We start from the raw sequence: 15,915 nt of genomic DNA, 5'->3' as shown, positions 1-15,915 counted from the left end.
AGGGGCCCAGATATCTCCTCCCTCACTTCCCTCGCTAACTGGTATATGTTTCAGTTCGGCCTGCAGATGTATCCACTTTTAAAGTTGCTAAACCAGCTGCATCTCCCTATGTCTTAACCTCTGATGTTCCGAGGTCCTCTGCCCTGATATCTATACTTGCAGTGTCCTTCTCCGTTGTAAAGATTGACGCAAAATATTCATTGAGGACAGTGCCCATGTTTTCCAGGTCCACACAAAGATTGCCTCTGTGAAATGAATGAGGAGATATCAGAGAGTTTTGAGATTTACAATCAAGAAAGACATTGACAAAATGACTTCCTTGGAGAATCATACAACATACATTGTCCATTGTTGTAAACAAACAGAAGTTTTTGTTTCCACAGTTGTTTGCAAATAGCCAATCAAGATCATAAAATAATCTTTCAACATAATTTACAAAACAAGGCAATTGAGGAAGATGTATTGGATGTATTGAACTCTCAACTACCTCCCTGAAGTTGAGGAATATCAATATTTTTCTTCTGGATAACTTTGGCAGATCTCTTCAAACAAGTCGCTGAACCCACAGATTTATGTGACCAACGAAGCCTGAGTCTTTTGCTTTACGATGCAGTCCAGATCCCTTGGCAGCTGGGTGAGGTAGCTTCATTTGGAGGCTGCAACATTGAACCAAGTATCCGCAGTTGCTTCCAACATGTAAGTGTGCTCTGCACCAATTCATAAGGTCAAGCGGGTCCACTTGCCAGTATGATTTTTGTGCTCATTTTCGGTTTGAATTAGTTCCAGAGGCTAACATGTACCACCACGAATCCAAGGCTATCATGTTGATAAGTAGTCAATGTTTTTATTAGATTAATGACAAAAAACAATGTCAGAAACCCCAGTGATAGTGTATGAGATACCATATCACTGAGGATAGCGGACGTAAGCTTGACATAATTAATCATGCAGCTGATCTTTTATTTCCCTCCAGGGCCAGAACAAACCAGAGATTGACGTTGAACGCTTTGTCGAGTGGATGAGATTGAAGCCTCAGTCCATGGTGTGGCTGCCTGTTCGACACCGTGTGGCAGCTGCTGAAACTGCAAAACATCAGGCTAAGTGTAACATCTGCAAAGAGTACCCAATCGTAGGTTTCAGGTGAGATGTGCAAACCAGCAGAAAGTTAGTGGGAATTAGTTTTTAAAGAAAGCTTTAACTTTCGATGTTCTATTGGAAACTCTGTCAGTAAATGATACAACTGAAATCGTCAAAAATCCCAACAAATTTATGGACCAGAGAAGTAATTAGGATAAATTAAGTATCAACTTCTCTACCTTAATTTTTGTGAGAGGTGAATGCTGCATGTTTTTGGTATTTTGTTCACAGTTGCATTGATCACAGACACTGTGGCTCAGAACGGATTGTAACTCGACTTGCGGTTGCTTCTGTAATTTGCAATTATTGGGAATTTACAGAAAGGCCTTTTTATTAGTCCTGTAATCAGTGTGTGTGCATCCTATGAAAGTGATTGCTGTGGTGTTGCTAAATGAATGATAAAACTTCTTGTCCATAATTAGTAAATTAAAATGCATATTTGGACAGGATTTCTACGGGGTAATTGAACCTTTTTGGTTAACTATTCTCCTACATTTCTAAGATTGACCATCTTGGAAAAGGTGCGTGTTACTGCCATTGATCTGACCAAACAACTCCCTGTCTAAGAAGTGAGACCCCAACTGTGGATGAAACTATGACTGCCATAACTAAGTAAAGAGCAACAGCGACCCGGAGTCAATTGAATTCCATCTGAAGCTTGAGGAATGGTGGCCTAACTCTGAAGGCCAAGATCTGTTTGCTTTTCATGGACTATGAGGAACAGGGCAGGATTTCACAGAATCTTTCAGATGCCATATCTTGTACAAAACTGAAGGAGAAATGTCAGATTGCTCAAAGAACCATGGGATCACCAGCCTTTCCATTGCTAGGAAGATTCTGGCAAGATTACTTCTGAATAGGTTTATGCCACCATGGCAGATGAAAACCTTCCATGCGAAGGGAACTTTGTGAAAATGTTGGAGACAGAGCAGGACCAAATTACAGGAATGATTCCAGGGATGAGATATTGCATTATGAAAATTGACTGGGGGAGTTGGGACAGTTTTCCCCGACTTTCCTAGCATTTGTTTCTCCCCAAACAATTTACCGTTTCTTCAAAATAAAAAGAAATATGTAATTTAACTACTTAACTTGCATTCCTTCAAAGGTTGAAAATATCTAAACAAAAATGAACATTTCTCTTACTTCTTTATAGGTACCGCAGTCTCAAGCACTTCAATTCTGACATCTGCCAAAGCTGTTTCTTTTCGGGGCGCACATCAAAGGGACACAAGTTACATTGCCCCATGGTGGAGTACTGCACTCTGGTGAGTAATATAGTATTCCACTTGATAGAATTGTTCCAATCAGTGGAAACTTAGGGATTTAACCATTTAAATACAATCTTCCCTCAAAGTTGAAGTAGTTTGCTAAAATGATAAAAGGCCAACAGCTTAAATCAGGCTTCAATACCAGAAATGCAATATTGTGCAGAAGCTCTTTGAGGTCAAGTTGAGGCTCAAGGAAGAATGTGCCATCACGCCCACCCTTTTCTCCAGCTTTGCCACCGCCATTCTTAATCTCGTGAAGAACAAGCTTCCCAGTGGCCTGGACAGGATTGATGGAAAACCTTTTAACCTCAACCAGTTGAAATCGAAGAAGAAAATGACACTGACCTCGCATATGGAACTTCAGTATGTGGTTCACAATGTCATTTCCGCTCTCAGAAGTCTTCAAATCTCCCTTAAGGCCTTTGCAGAAGTATACTGAAGAATTAGCCTCAACCTTAAATTTGCCACCCAGGTTGATCGGGTTGTTAAGAAGGCATACGGTGTGTTAGGTTTTATTCATAGAGGGATTGAGTTTCAGAGCCATGAGGGCATGTTGCAGCTGTACAAAACTCTGGTGCAGCTGCACTTGGCATATTACGTACAGTTCTGGTCACCGCATCACAGGAAGGATGTGGAAGCATTGGAAAAGGTGCAGAGGAGATTTATCATGATGTTGCCTGGTATGGAGGGAAGGCGTTTTGAGGAAAGGCTGAGGGACTTGAGGCTGTTTTCGTTAGAGAGAAGAAAATTAAGAGGCGACTTAATGGAACCGTACAAGATGATCAGAGCATTAGATAGGGTGGACAGTGAGAATCTTTTGGCTCGGATGGCCATGTTTGACACGGGCCGGACATAGCTTCAAATTGAGGGGTGATAGATATAGGACAGAGGTCAGAGGTAGGTTCTTTACTCAGAGAGTAGTAAGGGCGTGGAATGCCCTGCCTGCAACAGTAGTAGACTTGCCAACTTTAAGGGCATTTAAATGGTTGTTGGATAAACATATGGATGATAATGGAATAGTGTAGGTTTGTTGGGCTTCAGGTTGGTTTCATAACATCGAGGCCGAAAGGGCCTGTACTGCGCTGTTATGTTCTGTGTTCGAACCTCAAGATGACTCAAATCCTTTACCAATCTGTCATGTTGTGGTCCATCTTTTCATCAAAATTAATAGAGAAATCCTCCCAAATGTAGAACATTTCCCTTAGATGGGACGCTCTCTCTCTTTTAAGGCTGACATCGATACAGAGATTCTAACATTACGTCCAATCTGCGAGTGGCACCTTTGGACTCCTAAGGATGAGAATGCTCAATTGTGACATCTGTGCTGATCGCAAGATCCTTGAGTTCAAGGCATGCATCGTTCAGCCTCTTCTATATGACTGTGAAACCTGGATAACATAGAGCTGCCACTTCAAGACCCTTTCAGCACAGTTTTGTCATGGATTCTCCACATCAGCGAGGAGGAAAAACCTCCCAGCATCAGCATTGACGCCATGATGATTTGAAACAAACCTCATTGGGATTGCCATGTACTTGGGATGCCGAAGTTATGACTACCAAAGTAAATTTTTGCCAACTCAAGGAAGGCATCTGAACAAGAAGTCGTCAAAGGAAGCATTTCAAAGACCTTGAAATGTTCCTTCAAGAAGTAGTACTTGGAGGTCAAAGTATGGATATCCCCATTCAGAAGAAACCAACTTGGGGGAATCTCCTGTATGAAGGCACATAATTCTTCATGAACACCAGACAAGAAGTTCAAGTGTGGGAAAGGAACTGGAGAAAGGAATGCCAATGTTCTCAAGGCCGAGACCACTTCCACCACTCCGAAAGACGACCTAAACGTGTGGTCAGATATGTGGCTCCAGTTCAGGCTAATCAACCCGCACAGAGCTCAGGACCTGTGATATGGAATTTCCTAGCTGGGCAATCATACTCATCAGCCAGTGATGGTTCTCAATATTGTGCAGACTATGATTTGATCACAACTGAGTACTGTGTGTAGCTTTGAGCATTGCTATAGAAAGACCATGTTTTATAGATTAATCAGAATGGTGCTGCATGAGAAACTGGAATTAAGAGGAGGTAGGTGATACTTAATTGTTATTTGTTTCTGGGCCACTGGCATCACGAACTGGGCCAGCATTTACTTCCCATCCTTAGTTACCCTTGTCATTGTTGAATCATTGTCGTCCATGTGCTGTAGGTAGACTCAGTCAGTCGGGGCGTATTTCCAGGACTTTGACCCAGCGATAGTGAAAGAACAGCAATATATTTCCAAGTTGAGATGGTGAGTGGCTTAGACAGGGTGTTGTAGGTGGTGCTGTTCTCATATATCTGTTACCCTTGCCCTTGTAGCTGAAATTTGTCATAGGTTTGGAAAGTCCTATCTCAGGATCTTTTGCAGATTTCTCAGTGCATCTCATAGATGGTACACACTGCTGCTAATGAGCACTGGAGGGAGTCGGCTGCTTTTTCCTGGATGGTGTTGAACTTGTTGAGTGCTTTTGCATCTGCACCCATCTAGGCAAGTGGGGAGTATTCCACCATTCTTCTGACTTGTTCCTGTAGCTGGTAGACAGGCCTGGGGAATCAGGAGGTGAGTTACTTGATGCAGTAATCCAAACTTTGGGCCTGCTCTTGTAGCCACTGCATTTAAATAGGAAGTCCAGTTGAATTTCTGTTCACTGGTAAAACCTGGGATTTTGATAGCGGACAATTCAGTGATGGTTACACCATTGAATGTCGAGGGACAATTTATGGATTTTCTCTTACTGGAGATGGTCATTACCTAGTATTTGTAAAGTATAAATGCGACTTGCCACTTAGCAGCCCAAGCCTAGACATCGTTCTGGCCTTGTTGCATTTGGACATGGACAGGTTCACTATCTGAGGAGTGGTGAATGATGCTGAATATTCTGCTATCTCTGGTGAACATCCCCACTTCTGAGCTTATGATGGCGAGAAGGTCATTGATAAGGCAGCTGAAGATGGTTAGGCTTAGGACTGTACTCTCAGGACCTCCTGCAGGTGACCTCCAACAACCAAAATGCCTCCCATTAGGAGAGGCGATGACCTAATGGTATTATGACTAGACGATTAATCCAAACACTCAGGTAATGTGCTGAGGACCTGGTTCAAATTCCACGATGGCACATAATGGAATTTGAATTCAATGAAAATCTGGAATTAAGAGTCTAATGATGACCGTAAATCCATTGTCAATTGTCGGAAAAACCCATCTGATTCACTTAAGTTCTTTAGGGAAGGAAACTGCGTGGCCTGGTGTGGCCTACATGGAACTCCAGATATCAGTTATGCAATTTGGGATGGGCAATAAAAGCTGGTCTAACCAGCAATGCCCTCTTTCCCATGAAAGAATGGAAAAAATATCGTCCTCTGTGCAGATATTATTCGAACCAGTGGTGAGTTTCTGCTGGATTCCCATCAGCTGCAGTTTTGGTAGCGCTCCTTGATGCCACACTCGGTCAAATGTAGCCATCCTTAGCTCACCTCCGGAATTCAAGTCTTTTGACCGTGTTTGAACAAAAGCTGGAATGAAGTCAGGAACTGATGAGGTGGCAGAATTGAGGACCTTGTACAGGGATCCGAGGGATGTGGCATATTGAGATTTCCAGCAAGAATTTGACCAGTTGCTGCATAAAAATGTGAACCAGAACGTTAGATCCAAGGGGATGAAGGGTAGAATATTGGTTTGAACAAAGGCCTGGCTAACTGACAGAAAGCTGAGTGTCAGGATAAATGAGTCTTTGCCTGGATGGTGAATTGTCACTAGTTGGGTGCTGCGGGTTCAGTTCTCTGACCTCAACTATTTGTAACCTATACAAATGATATGTAAGCAGAGACAAAATGTAACATAACAGAATGCATGGATGATTCTGAAATAGGTGGGACAACAGCCTGTGATGTGAAATAGAACATACACAGCGGAACATTGACAGGCGAGGAGAATGGACCAGAATCTGGCAGGTGGTTAATGTGGATAAGCACAAGGCTTGCCTATTTTGCCCAGGGGAAAAAAGGGCGAATTATTATTTAAATGGAAGGAAGATTCAAAGTGTGTTATCTGGCTGCCTTTGTGCATGAATAGCCGAAAGTGGGTATGCAGGTATAGCGTAGCATAAGAAAGGCAGATGGAACTCTGGCATTTGTCACAAAAGGACTGGATCATTAAAGTAACAAAGTGTTTTTCCTCATACATTGGGCGTTGGTGAGACCAGAGTGTTGTGTCCAGTTTAGATCCCCTCACTGAGGATGGATACGTTTGTACTGGAGGCAGTTCGGAGGAGGTTTAACTGATTGATTCCAGGGATAAAAGGGCTGTCGTATGAGAAGTGGCTAAGTAGCTTGCGCTTGTACTTGCTGGTGTTCGAAAGAGTGAGGGGGTGGTTCTGATTGAGATATATAAAATAGTAAAGGGGATTGAAAAGATGGGCATTGAGCACATGTTCTGCATTGTGGAACAGTCTCAAACAAGAAGCTGTGGCTGTTGAGTGAGAGATGGAATGTTCAAAATGGAGATGAGGAGAGGGTTGTGAATCTGTGGAATTCATTGCCCCTGAATGCAATGGAGGCAGCACCAATCGACCGATCCAGGAAAGAAATAAATATGTTTCTGATGAAAAATAGGGATCAAGGGCCATGGGGAGCTGGCAGGAGAGTGGAGTTGAGATCAGGAAAAGATCAGCAACCATGGCTAACAAGGTAAGTCAGGGACAGGATGAAAGCAAAAGAAAAAGGATAAAATGTGGTGTAGGTGAGTGGGAAGCCAGAGGATTGGGAAGCCTTTCAAAAACTAGCAGAGGACAACTAAAAAGGCAATAAGGGGGAAGATGATGAAATATGAGGGCAATATTAATGAGGGTAATGTTAAAAAAAAATTGCAGGAGTTTTTTTTCAGCTATAAAGGTAAGAGAGAGGCAAGAGTACAAATAAAGAGAAGAAAGAAAATTACAGCACAGGAACAGGCCCTTCGGCCCTCCAAGCCTGCGCCGATCGAGATCCTCTGTCTAACCTGTCACCTATTTTCTAAGGGTCTGTGTCCATTTGCTCCCTGCCCATCCATGTACCTGTCCATAAGACCTTAAGACAGAGGAGTGGAAGTAAGGCCATTCGGCCCATCAAGTCCACTCCACCATTTAAATCATGCCTGATGGGCATTTCAACACCACTTCGCTGCACTCTCCCCATAGCCCTTGATTCCTTTTGAGATCAAGAATTTGTTGATCTCTGCCTTGAAGGCATCTCACGTCCCGGCCTCCACTGCACTCTGCGGCAATGAATTCCACAAGCCCACCACTCTCTGGCTGAAGAAATGTCGTCTCATTTCAGTTTTAAATTTACCCCCTCTAATTTTAAGGCTGTGCCCACGGGTCCTAGTCTCCCCGCCTAACGGAAACAACTTCTGAGCGTCCACCCCTTCTAAACAATACATTATCTTGTAAGTTTCTATTAGATCGCCCCTCAACCTTCTAAACTCTAACGAGGACAATCCCAGGATCCTTAGCCGTTCATCATACATTAAACCTAGCATTCCAGGGATCATCCGTGTGAATCTCCGCTGGACACGCTCCAGGGCCAGTATGTCCTTCCTGAAGTGTTGGGCTCAAAATTGGACACAGTTTTCTAAATAGGGCCTAACTAGAGCCTTATAAAGCCTCAGAAGCACATGGCTGCCTTTATATTCCAACTCTCTTGAGATAAACGCCAACATTACATTCGCATTCTTAATTACGGACTCGACCTTCAAGTTAACTTGTAGAGAATCCTGGACCAACACTCCCAGATCCCTTTGCACTTCTGATTTGCAAATTTTCTCACCATTTAGAAAATAGTCCATGCCTGTATTCTTTTTACCAAAGTGCAAAACCTCACATTTACTCACATTGAATTTCATCAGCCATTTCGTGGACCACTCTCCTAAACTGTCTACATCTTTCTGCAGCCTCCCCACCTCCTCAGTAGGACCTGTCTGTCCACCTATCTTCGTATCTTCGGCAAACTTCGCCAGAATGCCCCAGTCCCTTCATCCAGATCAGTAATATATAAGGCGAACAGCTGCGGCCCCAAAACTGAACCCTGCGGGACAGCACTCGTCACCGGTTGCCATTCCGAAAAAGAGCCTTTTAACCCAACTCTCTGCCTTCTGTCAGACAGCCAATCCTCAATCCAAGCCAGTATCTCACCTCGAACACCATGGGCCCTCACCTTGCTCAGCAGCCTCCCGTGAGGCACTGTATCAAAGGCCTTTTGGAAGTCTAGATGGACAACATTTACTGAGTTTCCCTGGTCTAACATATTTGTCACCTCTTCAAAGAATTCGAATAGGCATGACCTCCCCTGACTAAATCCATGCTGACTTGTTTTAATCTGACCCTGCACTTCCAGGAATTTAGAAATCTCATCCTTGACAATGGATTCTAGAATTTTACCAACAACCGAGATTAGGCTAATCGGCCTGTAATTTTCCATCTTTTGCCTTGATCCTTTCTTAAACAAGGGAGTTACAACAGAAATTTTCCAATCATCTGGGACTTTCCCTGACTCCAGTGACTTTTGAAAGATCACGACCAAAGCCTCTGCGATTTCCTCAGCCACCTCCCACCGAACTCTAGGATGTAGCCCATCGGGGCCAGGAGATTTATCAGTTTTTAGACCCTTGAGCTTTTCTAGCACTTGCTCTTTTGTAATGCCTACCGTACTCAACTCTGCCCCCGGCTCTCCCTAATTGTTGGCATACTACTCATTTCTTCCATTGTGAAGACTGACGCAAAGTACTTATTAAGTTCTTCAGCTATTTCCTTTTCTCCCATCAATAGCCTTCCAGAATCAATCTGGAGCGGCCCAATATCTTCTTTTGCCTCTCGTTTGCTTCTTACGTATTGAAAAAAGCTTTGACTGTCATTTCTAATATTACTAGCTTGCCTACCTTCATATATGATCTTCTGCTTCCTGATTGCTCTCTTTGTTATCCTCTGTCTGTTTTTGTGGCCTTCCCAATCTTCTGATTTCCCAGTGCTCTTGGCCATTTTATAGGCTGTCTCTTTTTCTTTGATATGTTTCCTGACTTCCTTTGTCAGATGTCCAATAGCAGCGGTGAAGAAGCTGCTGTTGGGGAAATAGAGACATTGGTGTGCTGTTTTCACTCATTGCAACGATCTGGGTGGACCAGGAGAGATCGTTGGTGATTGACACTCTCAACTATCTCCACCTCAGCAACATCTCTCACACTGTCTGATGCAGGCACTCACACGCTCACATTCTGTCACCCATTCTGTCTGTCTGACTGTCTCTCTCTCTCTCCCTCATCGCCCATCTCTCTCTCTCTCTCTCTCTCTCTCTCTCTCTCTCTCTGTCCCTGTCTCCCTCCACCCCCGGCCCCGCCGACCAACCTCTCTGTCTTTGTCTCTCTCTCTCTCTCTCTCTCACACCAACTCATTGCTCAGTATTCCATGGTATCTCAATTGTTGGAAGAATTAACTTGGACTGAGCATGGATCTTCTCCCAATATAGTTATGACAAAGCAGAACCAATTCTGCCTTGAAGAAGAAAGGCAGGAGCCATAATAACTTGTGATTGTTTAGCTGAAGGAACCGTGCTGTGATATGCATCCAGATAGGATGCTTTCTGTGGTACATCAGTGAAAGTTGTCCTTGTGGACGCACAGAATGACCTTAGCCTCCTGGGAAGTAGAGACAATGGTGTGCTTTTTTGCCCATTGCAACAATCTGGGCGGACCGGTGAACTAATCTAAGCCCATCCCCCTACATGATCCCATTATCATCCATACCCAAGGACTGTTTAAGTGCCCCTAATGTGGCTGAGCTAACTACATTGGCAGGCAGGGGGTTCCACGTCCTTACCACTCTGAGTAAAGAACCTGCCTCTGACATCTATCTCAAATCTATCACCCCTCAATGTTTAGCTGTGCGCCCCCCATACAAGCTGACATCATCATCCTCGGATAAAGACCCTCACTGTCCACCCTATCTAATCCACTGATCATCTTGTATGTCTCTATTCAATCCCCTCTGAACCATCTTCTCTCCAACGAGAACAGACCCAAGTCCCTCAGCCTTTCTTCAGAAGTCCTTCACTCCAGACCAGGCAACATCCTGGTAAATCTCCTCTGCACCTTTCCAATGTTTCCACATCCTTCCTGGAATGGGGTGACCAGAACTGTACACAGTATTCCAAGTGAGACCGCACTAGCTTTTTGGACAGATGCAGCATGACATCACGGCTCTGGAACTCAATCCCTCTACCAATAAAAGCTAATACACCGTAAGCCGCCTTAACAGCACTATCAAACTGGGTGGCGATTTTCAGGGATCTACGTACATGAACACCAAGATCCCTCTGCACAGCAACACTACCAAGAATCTTTCCATTGACCCAATATTCTGCCTTCCTATTATTCCTCCCAAAGTGAATCACCTCACATTTATCCACATTGAACTCCATTTGCCACCTTTCAGCCCAATTCTGCAGTTCATCCAAGTTTCCATTGCAACCTGCAACATTCTTCCACATTGCCCACCACTCCACCGACTTTAGTGTCATCTGCAAACTTAGTAACCCATCTACCAATGCCTCCGTCCAAGTCATTTGTGAAAATGACAAACAGCAGTGGTCCCAAAACAGATCCTTGAGACACACCACTAGTAATCAGACTCCAGGCTGAATATTTTCCATCAACCACGGCTGGTTGCCTTCTTACTGCAAGCCAGTTTCTAATCCAACCTGCTAAATCTCCCTCAATCCCATGTCTCCATGTTTTCTCCAGTAGCCTACCATGTGGAACCTTATCGAAGGCTTTACTGAAGTCCATGTACACCACGTCAACTGCCCGACCCTCATCCACATGCTTCGTCAGCTTCTGAAATGACTCAGTGAGGTTTCTGAGACATGACTTGCCCTTGGCAAATCCATGTTGACTATCTCCAATCAAATTGGTGCTTGCTCGATGATTATAATACCTATCTCTTATAACCCTTTCCAAAACATTTCCGACAACAGATGTAATGCTCAATGGTTTATAATTACCTGGGTCATCTCTACTGCCCTTCTTGAACAAAGGCACAACATTTGCAACCCTCCATTCCTCTGGTACTAAACCTGTAGACAATGAGGACTCAAAGATGAAGGCCAAAGGCTCCACCACCTCCTCTGTAGCCTCCCAGAGAATATCAAAGTTTCGAAGGAACTGATGCGTTGTATCCGGAGGTTGGTGGGGTGGTACGTGAGCACGAGGGAGACTTTGTTTTGGTTGTTGTTGTGGGGTGGGGTGAGACGGATTTGTTGCAGGAAATGCTGGAGACACGGTCGAGGGCGTTATCAACCACTGAGCGGGGGAAGTTGTGGTCCTTGAAAAATGAGGACATCTGAGATATACGAGAGTAGAATACCTCATCCTGGGAGCAGATGCAGAGTCAAAGGAATGGGGAAAGTGGATGAATTGTTGCGGGAATTTGGTGGGAGTTGGTGGACTTGAAATAGATATTTGTTTCTTGGTGGTTGGAAATAGAGAGGTCCAGGAAGGAGAGAGGTATCAGAGATTGTCCAGGTGAACTTAAAGTTCGGGAGGAAGGTGTTGCTGAAGTGGATGTTAGAGCCCCTTGTGGGAGCACGAGGCAGTGCCGATACAGTCACCAATGTAACGGAGGAAGACGTGGGGTTTAGGGCCAGTGTAGGTACGGAAGAGGGAGCGTTCCATGTAACCTACAAAGCGGCAGGCGTAGCTTGGGCCCAGGTGGGTACACTGGCCACCCGCTTTGTCTGTAGGAAGTGGGAGGAATTGAAAGAGAAATTGTTGAGGGTTGTTCAAGGACCACAACATCCCCCTCCTCAATAGTCAAAAACGCCCTCAACCGTGTCACCCGCATTTCCCACAACTCATCCCTCATACCCGCTCCCCATAATAACTACCAAAACAGTGTCCTCCTCACCCTCACCTACCACCACACCAACCTCCGGATTCCATGCATCGTCCGCCGACACTTCTGCCATCTGCGATCCGACCCCACACCAAAGACATTTTTCCCTCCACACTTAGGTGACTCCCTTATCCGCTCCACACTCGCCTCCAGCACCCCCTACACCCAGCACTTTTCCCTATATATCCACAAATATTGTCAGCATAATGTTTAAAATTCACTTGTCCCAATACCTCCCCCCTCACCCCCATCCCAGACCCCAGGAAGAATTTCCACATCAAACAGATGTTTACCTGCACATCTGCTAATGTGGTATACTGTATCCGCTGATCCCTTTGTGGCCCCCTCTACATCGGGGAAACCAAATGGAGATTTGGGGACTGCTTTGCCAATCACCTATGCTCAATGCATTAAAGAACTGCACCTCCCAGTCGTGAACTGTTTTGACTCTCCCAATCCTCAGATAGGATGTCCACCCTGGGCCTCCTGCAGTGCCACAACGATGCCACCTGAAGGTTGCAGGAGCAGCACCTCGTATTGCGCTTGGGAACCCTGCGTCTCCGTGGTATCAATGTCGACTTCACAAGCTTCGAAATCTCCCCTCCCCCTCCCGCATCCCAAAACCAGCCCACCTAGCCCATCCTGCCACCTCAAGCCCCACCCCCATCTCCTACTTCCTAACCGCTTCCCACCCCCGAGACCTGTTCGTCCTCCCCGGACAAATCTATCCCCTCCCTACCTCCCCACCGACACTCACCTCTACTGGCTCCATCTCCACCTCTTTAACTTGTCTGTCTCCTCTCCACCTATCTTCTCCTCTATCTATCTTCGATCCGCCTCCCCCCTCTCCCTATTTATTTCAGAACCCTCTCCCCCCCCCCCCCCCCTTTCTGATGAAAGGTCTCGGTCCAACATGTCAGCTTTTGTGCTCCTAAGATGCTGCTTGGCCTGCTGTGTTCATCCAGCTGCACACTTTGTTGTGTCTATATCTCTTAAGAACCTCATTAAGTGAGCTCTAGAGAGAACTATGCAGGGTAGACTTTGGGTTTATCATTCTAACTTGCCAGCCCTGAAAGATGAAAGTTGGTTTATGTTGGATGTTTGTTTCATAGCTACGAAAGAGATCCTGAAAGGATTGTTCGTATCTTTTGTTGAGAATTTTACCCATTTAGTCACTCTAATCCTTCTCCTTTTTTAAAGTTTCCTTGGGAGTCATAAATTTCAAATATCTGCAGAATTTTATTCGGCTTGGCATTGGCTCTGCGTGATTCCCTGTTAATGGCTCCGCGACCTGCTAGCTAATTAGAGAATTTGTCATTGATGTGCCTGTCATAAAATCTTTAGTCTTATACTATATATTCCCAATTTCAGGAGAAAGTCCAGAGAGACTTTTTAGAGGAAAGGGGTTTAGAAAGAAAACTTAAGTTCTATAGATCCAAGTCATGAATAGTTGATAAATTATTTGCACTTCATATTTCCAGAACCTACCCCGGAAGAGAGAGCCCAGAGAATTGCCAAAGCTGGCCGCAAACAGTCAATAGAAGTGAAGGAAACTTGGGAGCAATTGAAAATCCATGCGAGCAACTGGCAGGAACAGGTGGAAAAGGTGTTGGAGAAACTTCAAGAACTGCAGAAAGCTCTGGATGATCATGAGGCTCATGTGATAACAGCTGAAGGGGTCCGCACTGATTGGCAACCTGTGGGTGAACTGCTTATTGACTCATTGCAGGATCACATTGATAAAACCACAGTAAGTGCAATTACATTACACTTCACTTATGAACAGATGTAACCACAATGTTGTATCGAGACGATCAGTAATATGAGTAGTGAAGTAATATTGATTGAATGGTTGTTAACTTAATTTGCAAATTAAAACTTCGTTGAGCATGCCTTCTGATGATATCACATCGGTAATATTAGTATAATTGAGGATTCTATTAGTCAGTGACATCAGCTGAGTTATCTGCTTGTTGCCATGTTATCAGGATTAAAGGTAAAGCCTTACCACGCCATTTGGCCACTCCTTAGAGAGATACAACTGGTTATGATTTAACCTGAAGATCACCATGCCTCAGGCAAGTAGAGCGGTTGAGGCGAAGACCCTTTGTGGTAAGGTCACTGGTGTGGCAATTGAGCCCTCTCTGCAGGGCATCACTCTGCATCACAAACCAACCGTTCAGCCAACTGAATTTGAATAGAGTTTAGGATTGGAGAGCAATCCATGCAATTCTATTTTTTTGAATGAATGTTTCTCACTGGGACTATCTCACTGGCAAACTTTTTAAAAGCCAGCTCAGCCATACAGGCGAGATCAGTTCCTGATCTCAGCTGAATTTTTTGACCTGGGGTGGGTCAGCGTTAGTTCAGTGATTGGAATGAATTCTCATGAAGTTAGCGAGAGGGATGCTACACGTGAATAAATCGATGTTTTGAAAAGCGGATGAGATATGAGCCATAGTTTAATTGATGTGGAAGACCAGCCACAATCATCATCAACGGTGGAGCAGGCTTGAGCGGCCATGCAACATTGTGCTGCTGCTATTTGACTTGTTGTGTGGAAAGCAAGGAAAATGGTCAAAGTGTCAAAAATGCTGAAGACCGCATCATTCTACAACCTCAAAATTTGATTGTGTTCAGCATATTATCACTACTGGTACCCCTAAATCCTGGTCTATCATCTCAGCAGCTCGACTCTGCCCAAAAGCTGGTTACTTGTGACATTTTTGAAGGATCTTCCCAAGTCTGAAAATCATTTTTGCTTTTGTAGAATCAGAGTTGGCGTGTGGAAGGCGGTCTCCTGGCATATCATAGCTCTTTGAAATCACTCCCCAATTCGCCCCCCTCTGCTTGGCAATGACTTCAACCACTTATGTAATCTCTTTATTGGAGAGAAACTTTGAAGACATCTGAAAGGAGTATTAACGATCCCAGAATACAACTGAGCCTTATTAAGTAGTTAGTTCTGATGATCAAGAGCTTGATCAAAGAGGATTCTTTTAAAAAGTGTCTTAAAAGAGGAAATGTACAGAGGCTAAGAGGTGTCGGAAGTTAGTGAGTTTTGCGAAGATTTGTTGCTCAGGTTGAGGTTCTGGATGTGAGTTTGCTCGCTGAAGGTGTAGGAAGTCTCTTCTTGGGTTTGAAGCCTACACAATTACATGTTTGGCAACCAGTAGTGGGCCGTTTGAAATCAAGAGTGGGCAAGAGGACATAATTAGACGAGTGCAGATATCCTGAATTATGGTTGGACTGGTGGAGATTACGAAAATAGCGATTGGCAGAGCCAAGGAACGATTTGTAAACAAAAATGAGAATTTAATAAAATTACTGTTAATACTGTCAGTCAGGTAGAAAGTACAGAGAATAGGATTTGGTTCAAGATGAGACTCGGGCAGTGGAGTTGTAGACGACATCAAGCTTTCAATGGGCAAATGTGGGACTCAAACAGGGAATGCATTGGAGTTGTCAGGTCCAGAAGTGAAGTAGTTCCAGATGAAGGTTTCACTGCTAATGAGCCAAGACAAGAGACAGGTAGGCAGTATTAAAAAGATGTA

The 15,915-nt window shown here is 44.4% G+C and overlaps 1 protein-coding gene across 2 annotated transcripts in view; it reads left to right on the top strand.

The window, feature by feature from the left end:
* Window positions 1–1,035: 1,035 nt before the first annotated feature.
* The window catches only part of LOC132209407 (dystrotelin-like), a 67,982-nt gene continuing 53,102 nt past the window's right edge, over window positions 1,036–15,915 (top strand). For both annotated transcript variants that reach the window (XM_059644495.1, XM_059644496.1), the window contains exons 1-3: window positions 1,036–1,140; window positions 2,294–2,405; window positions 13,843–14,111. In XM_059644495.1, the coding sequence (XP_059500478.1) occupies window positions 1,040–1,140; window positions 2,294–2,405; window positions 13,843–13,902 (273 nt within the window). In that variant the 5' untranslated portion in view covers window positions 1,036–1,039 and the 3' untranslated portion in view covers window positions 13,903–14,111. The remainder of the gene's footprint in view (window positions 1,141–2,293; window positions 2,406–13,842; window positions 14,112–15,915) is intronic.

This window comes from Stegostoma tigrinum, unplaced genomic scaffold (genome assembly GCF_030684315.1).
Source record: "Stegostoma tigrinum isolate sSteTig4 unplaced genomic scaffold, sSteTig4.hap1 scaffold_91, whole genome shotgun sequence".
Classification (NCBI taxonomy): domain Eukaryota; kingdom Metazoa; phylum Chordata; class Chondrichthyes; order Orectolobiformes; family Stegostomatidae; genus Stegostoma; species Stegostoma tigrinum.
This window is presented reverse-complemented; position numbering and strand designations above follow the sequence as displayed.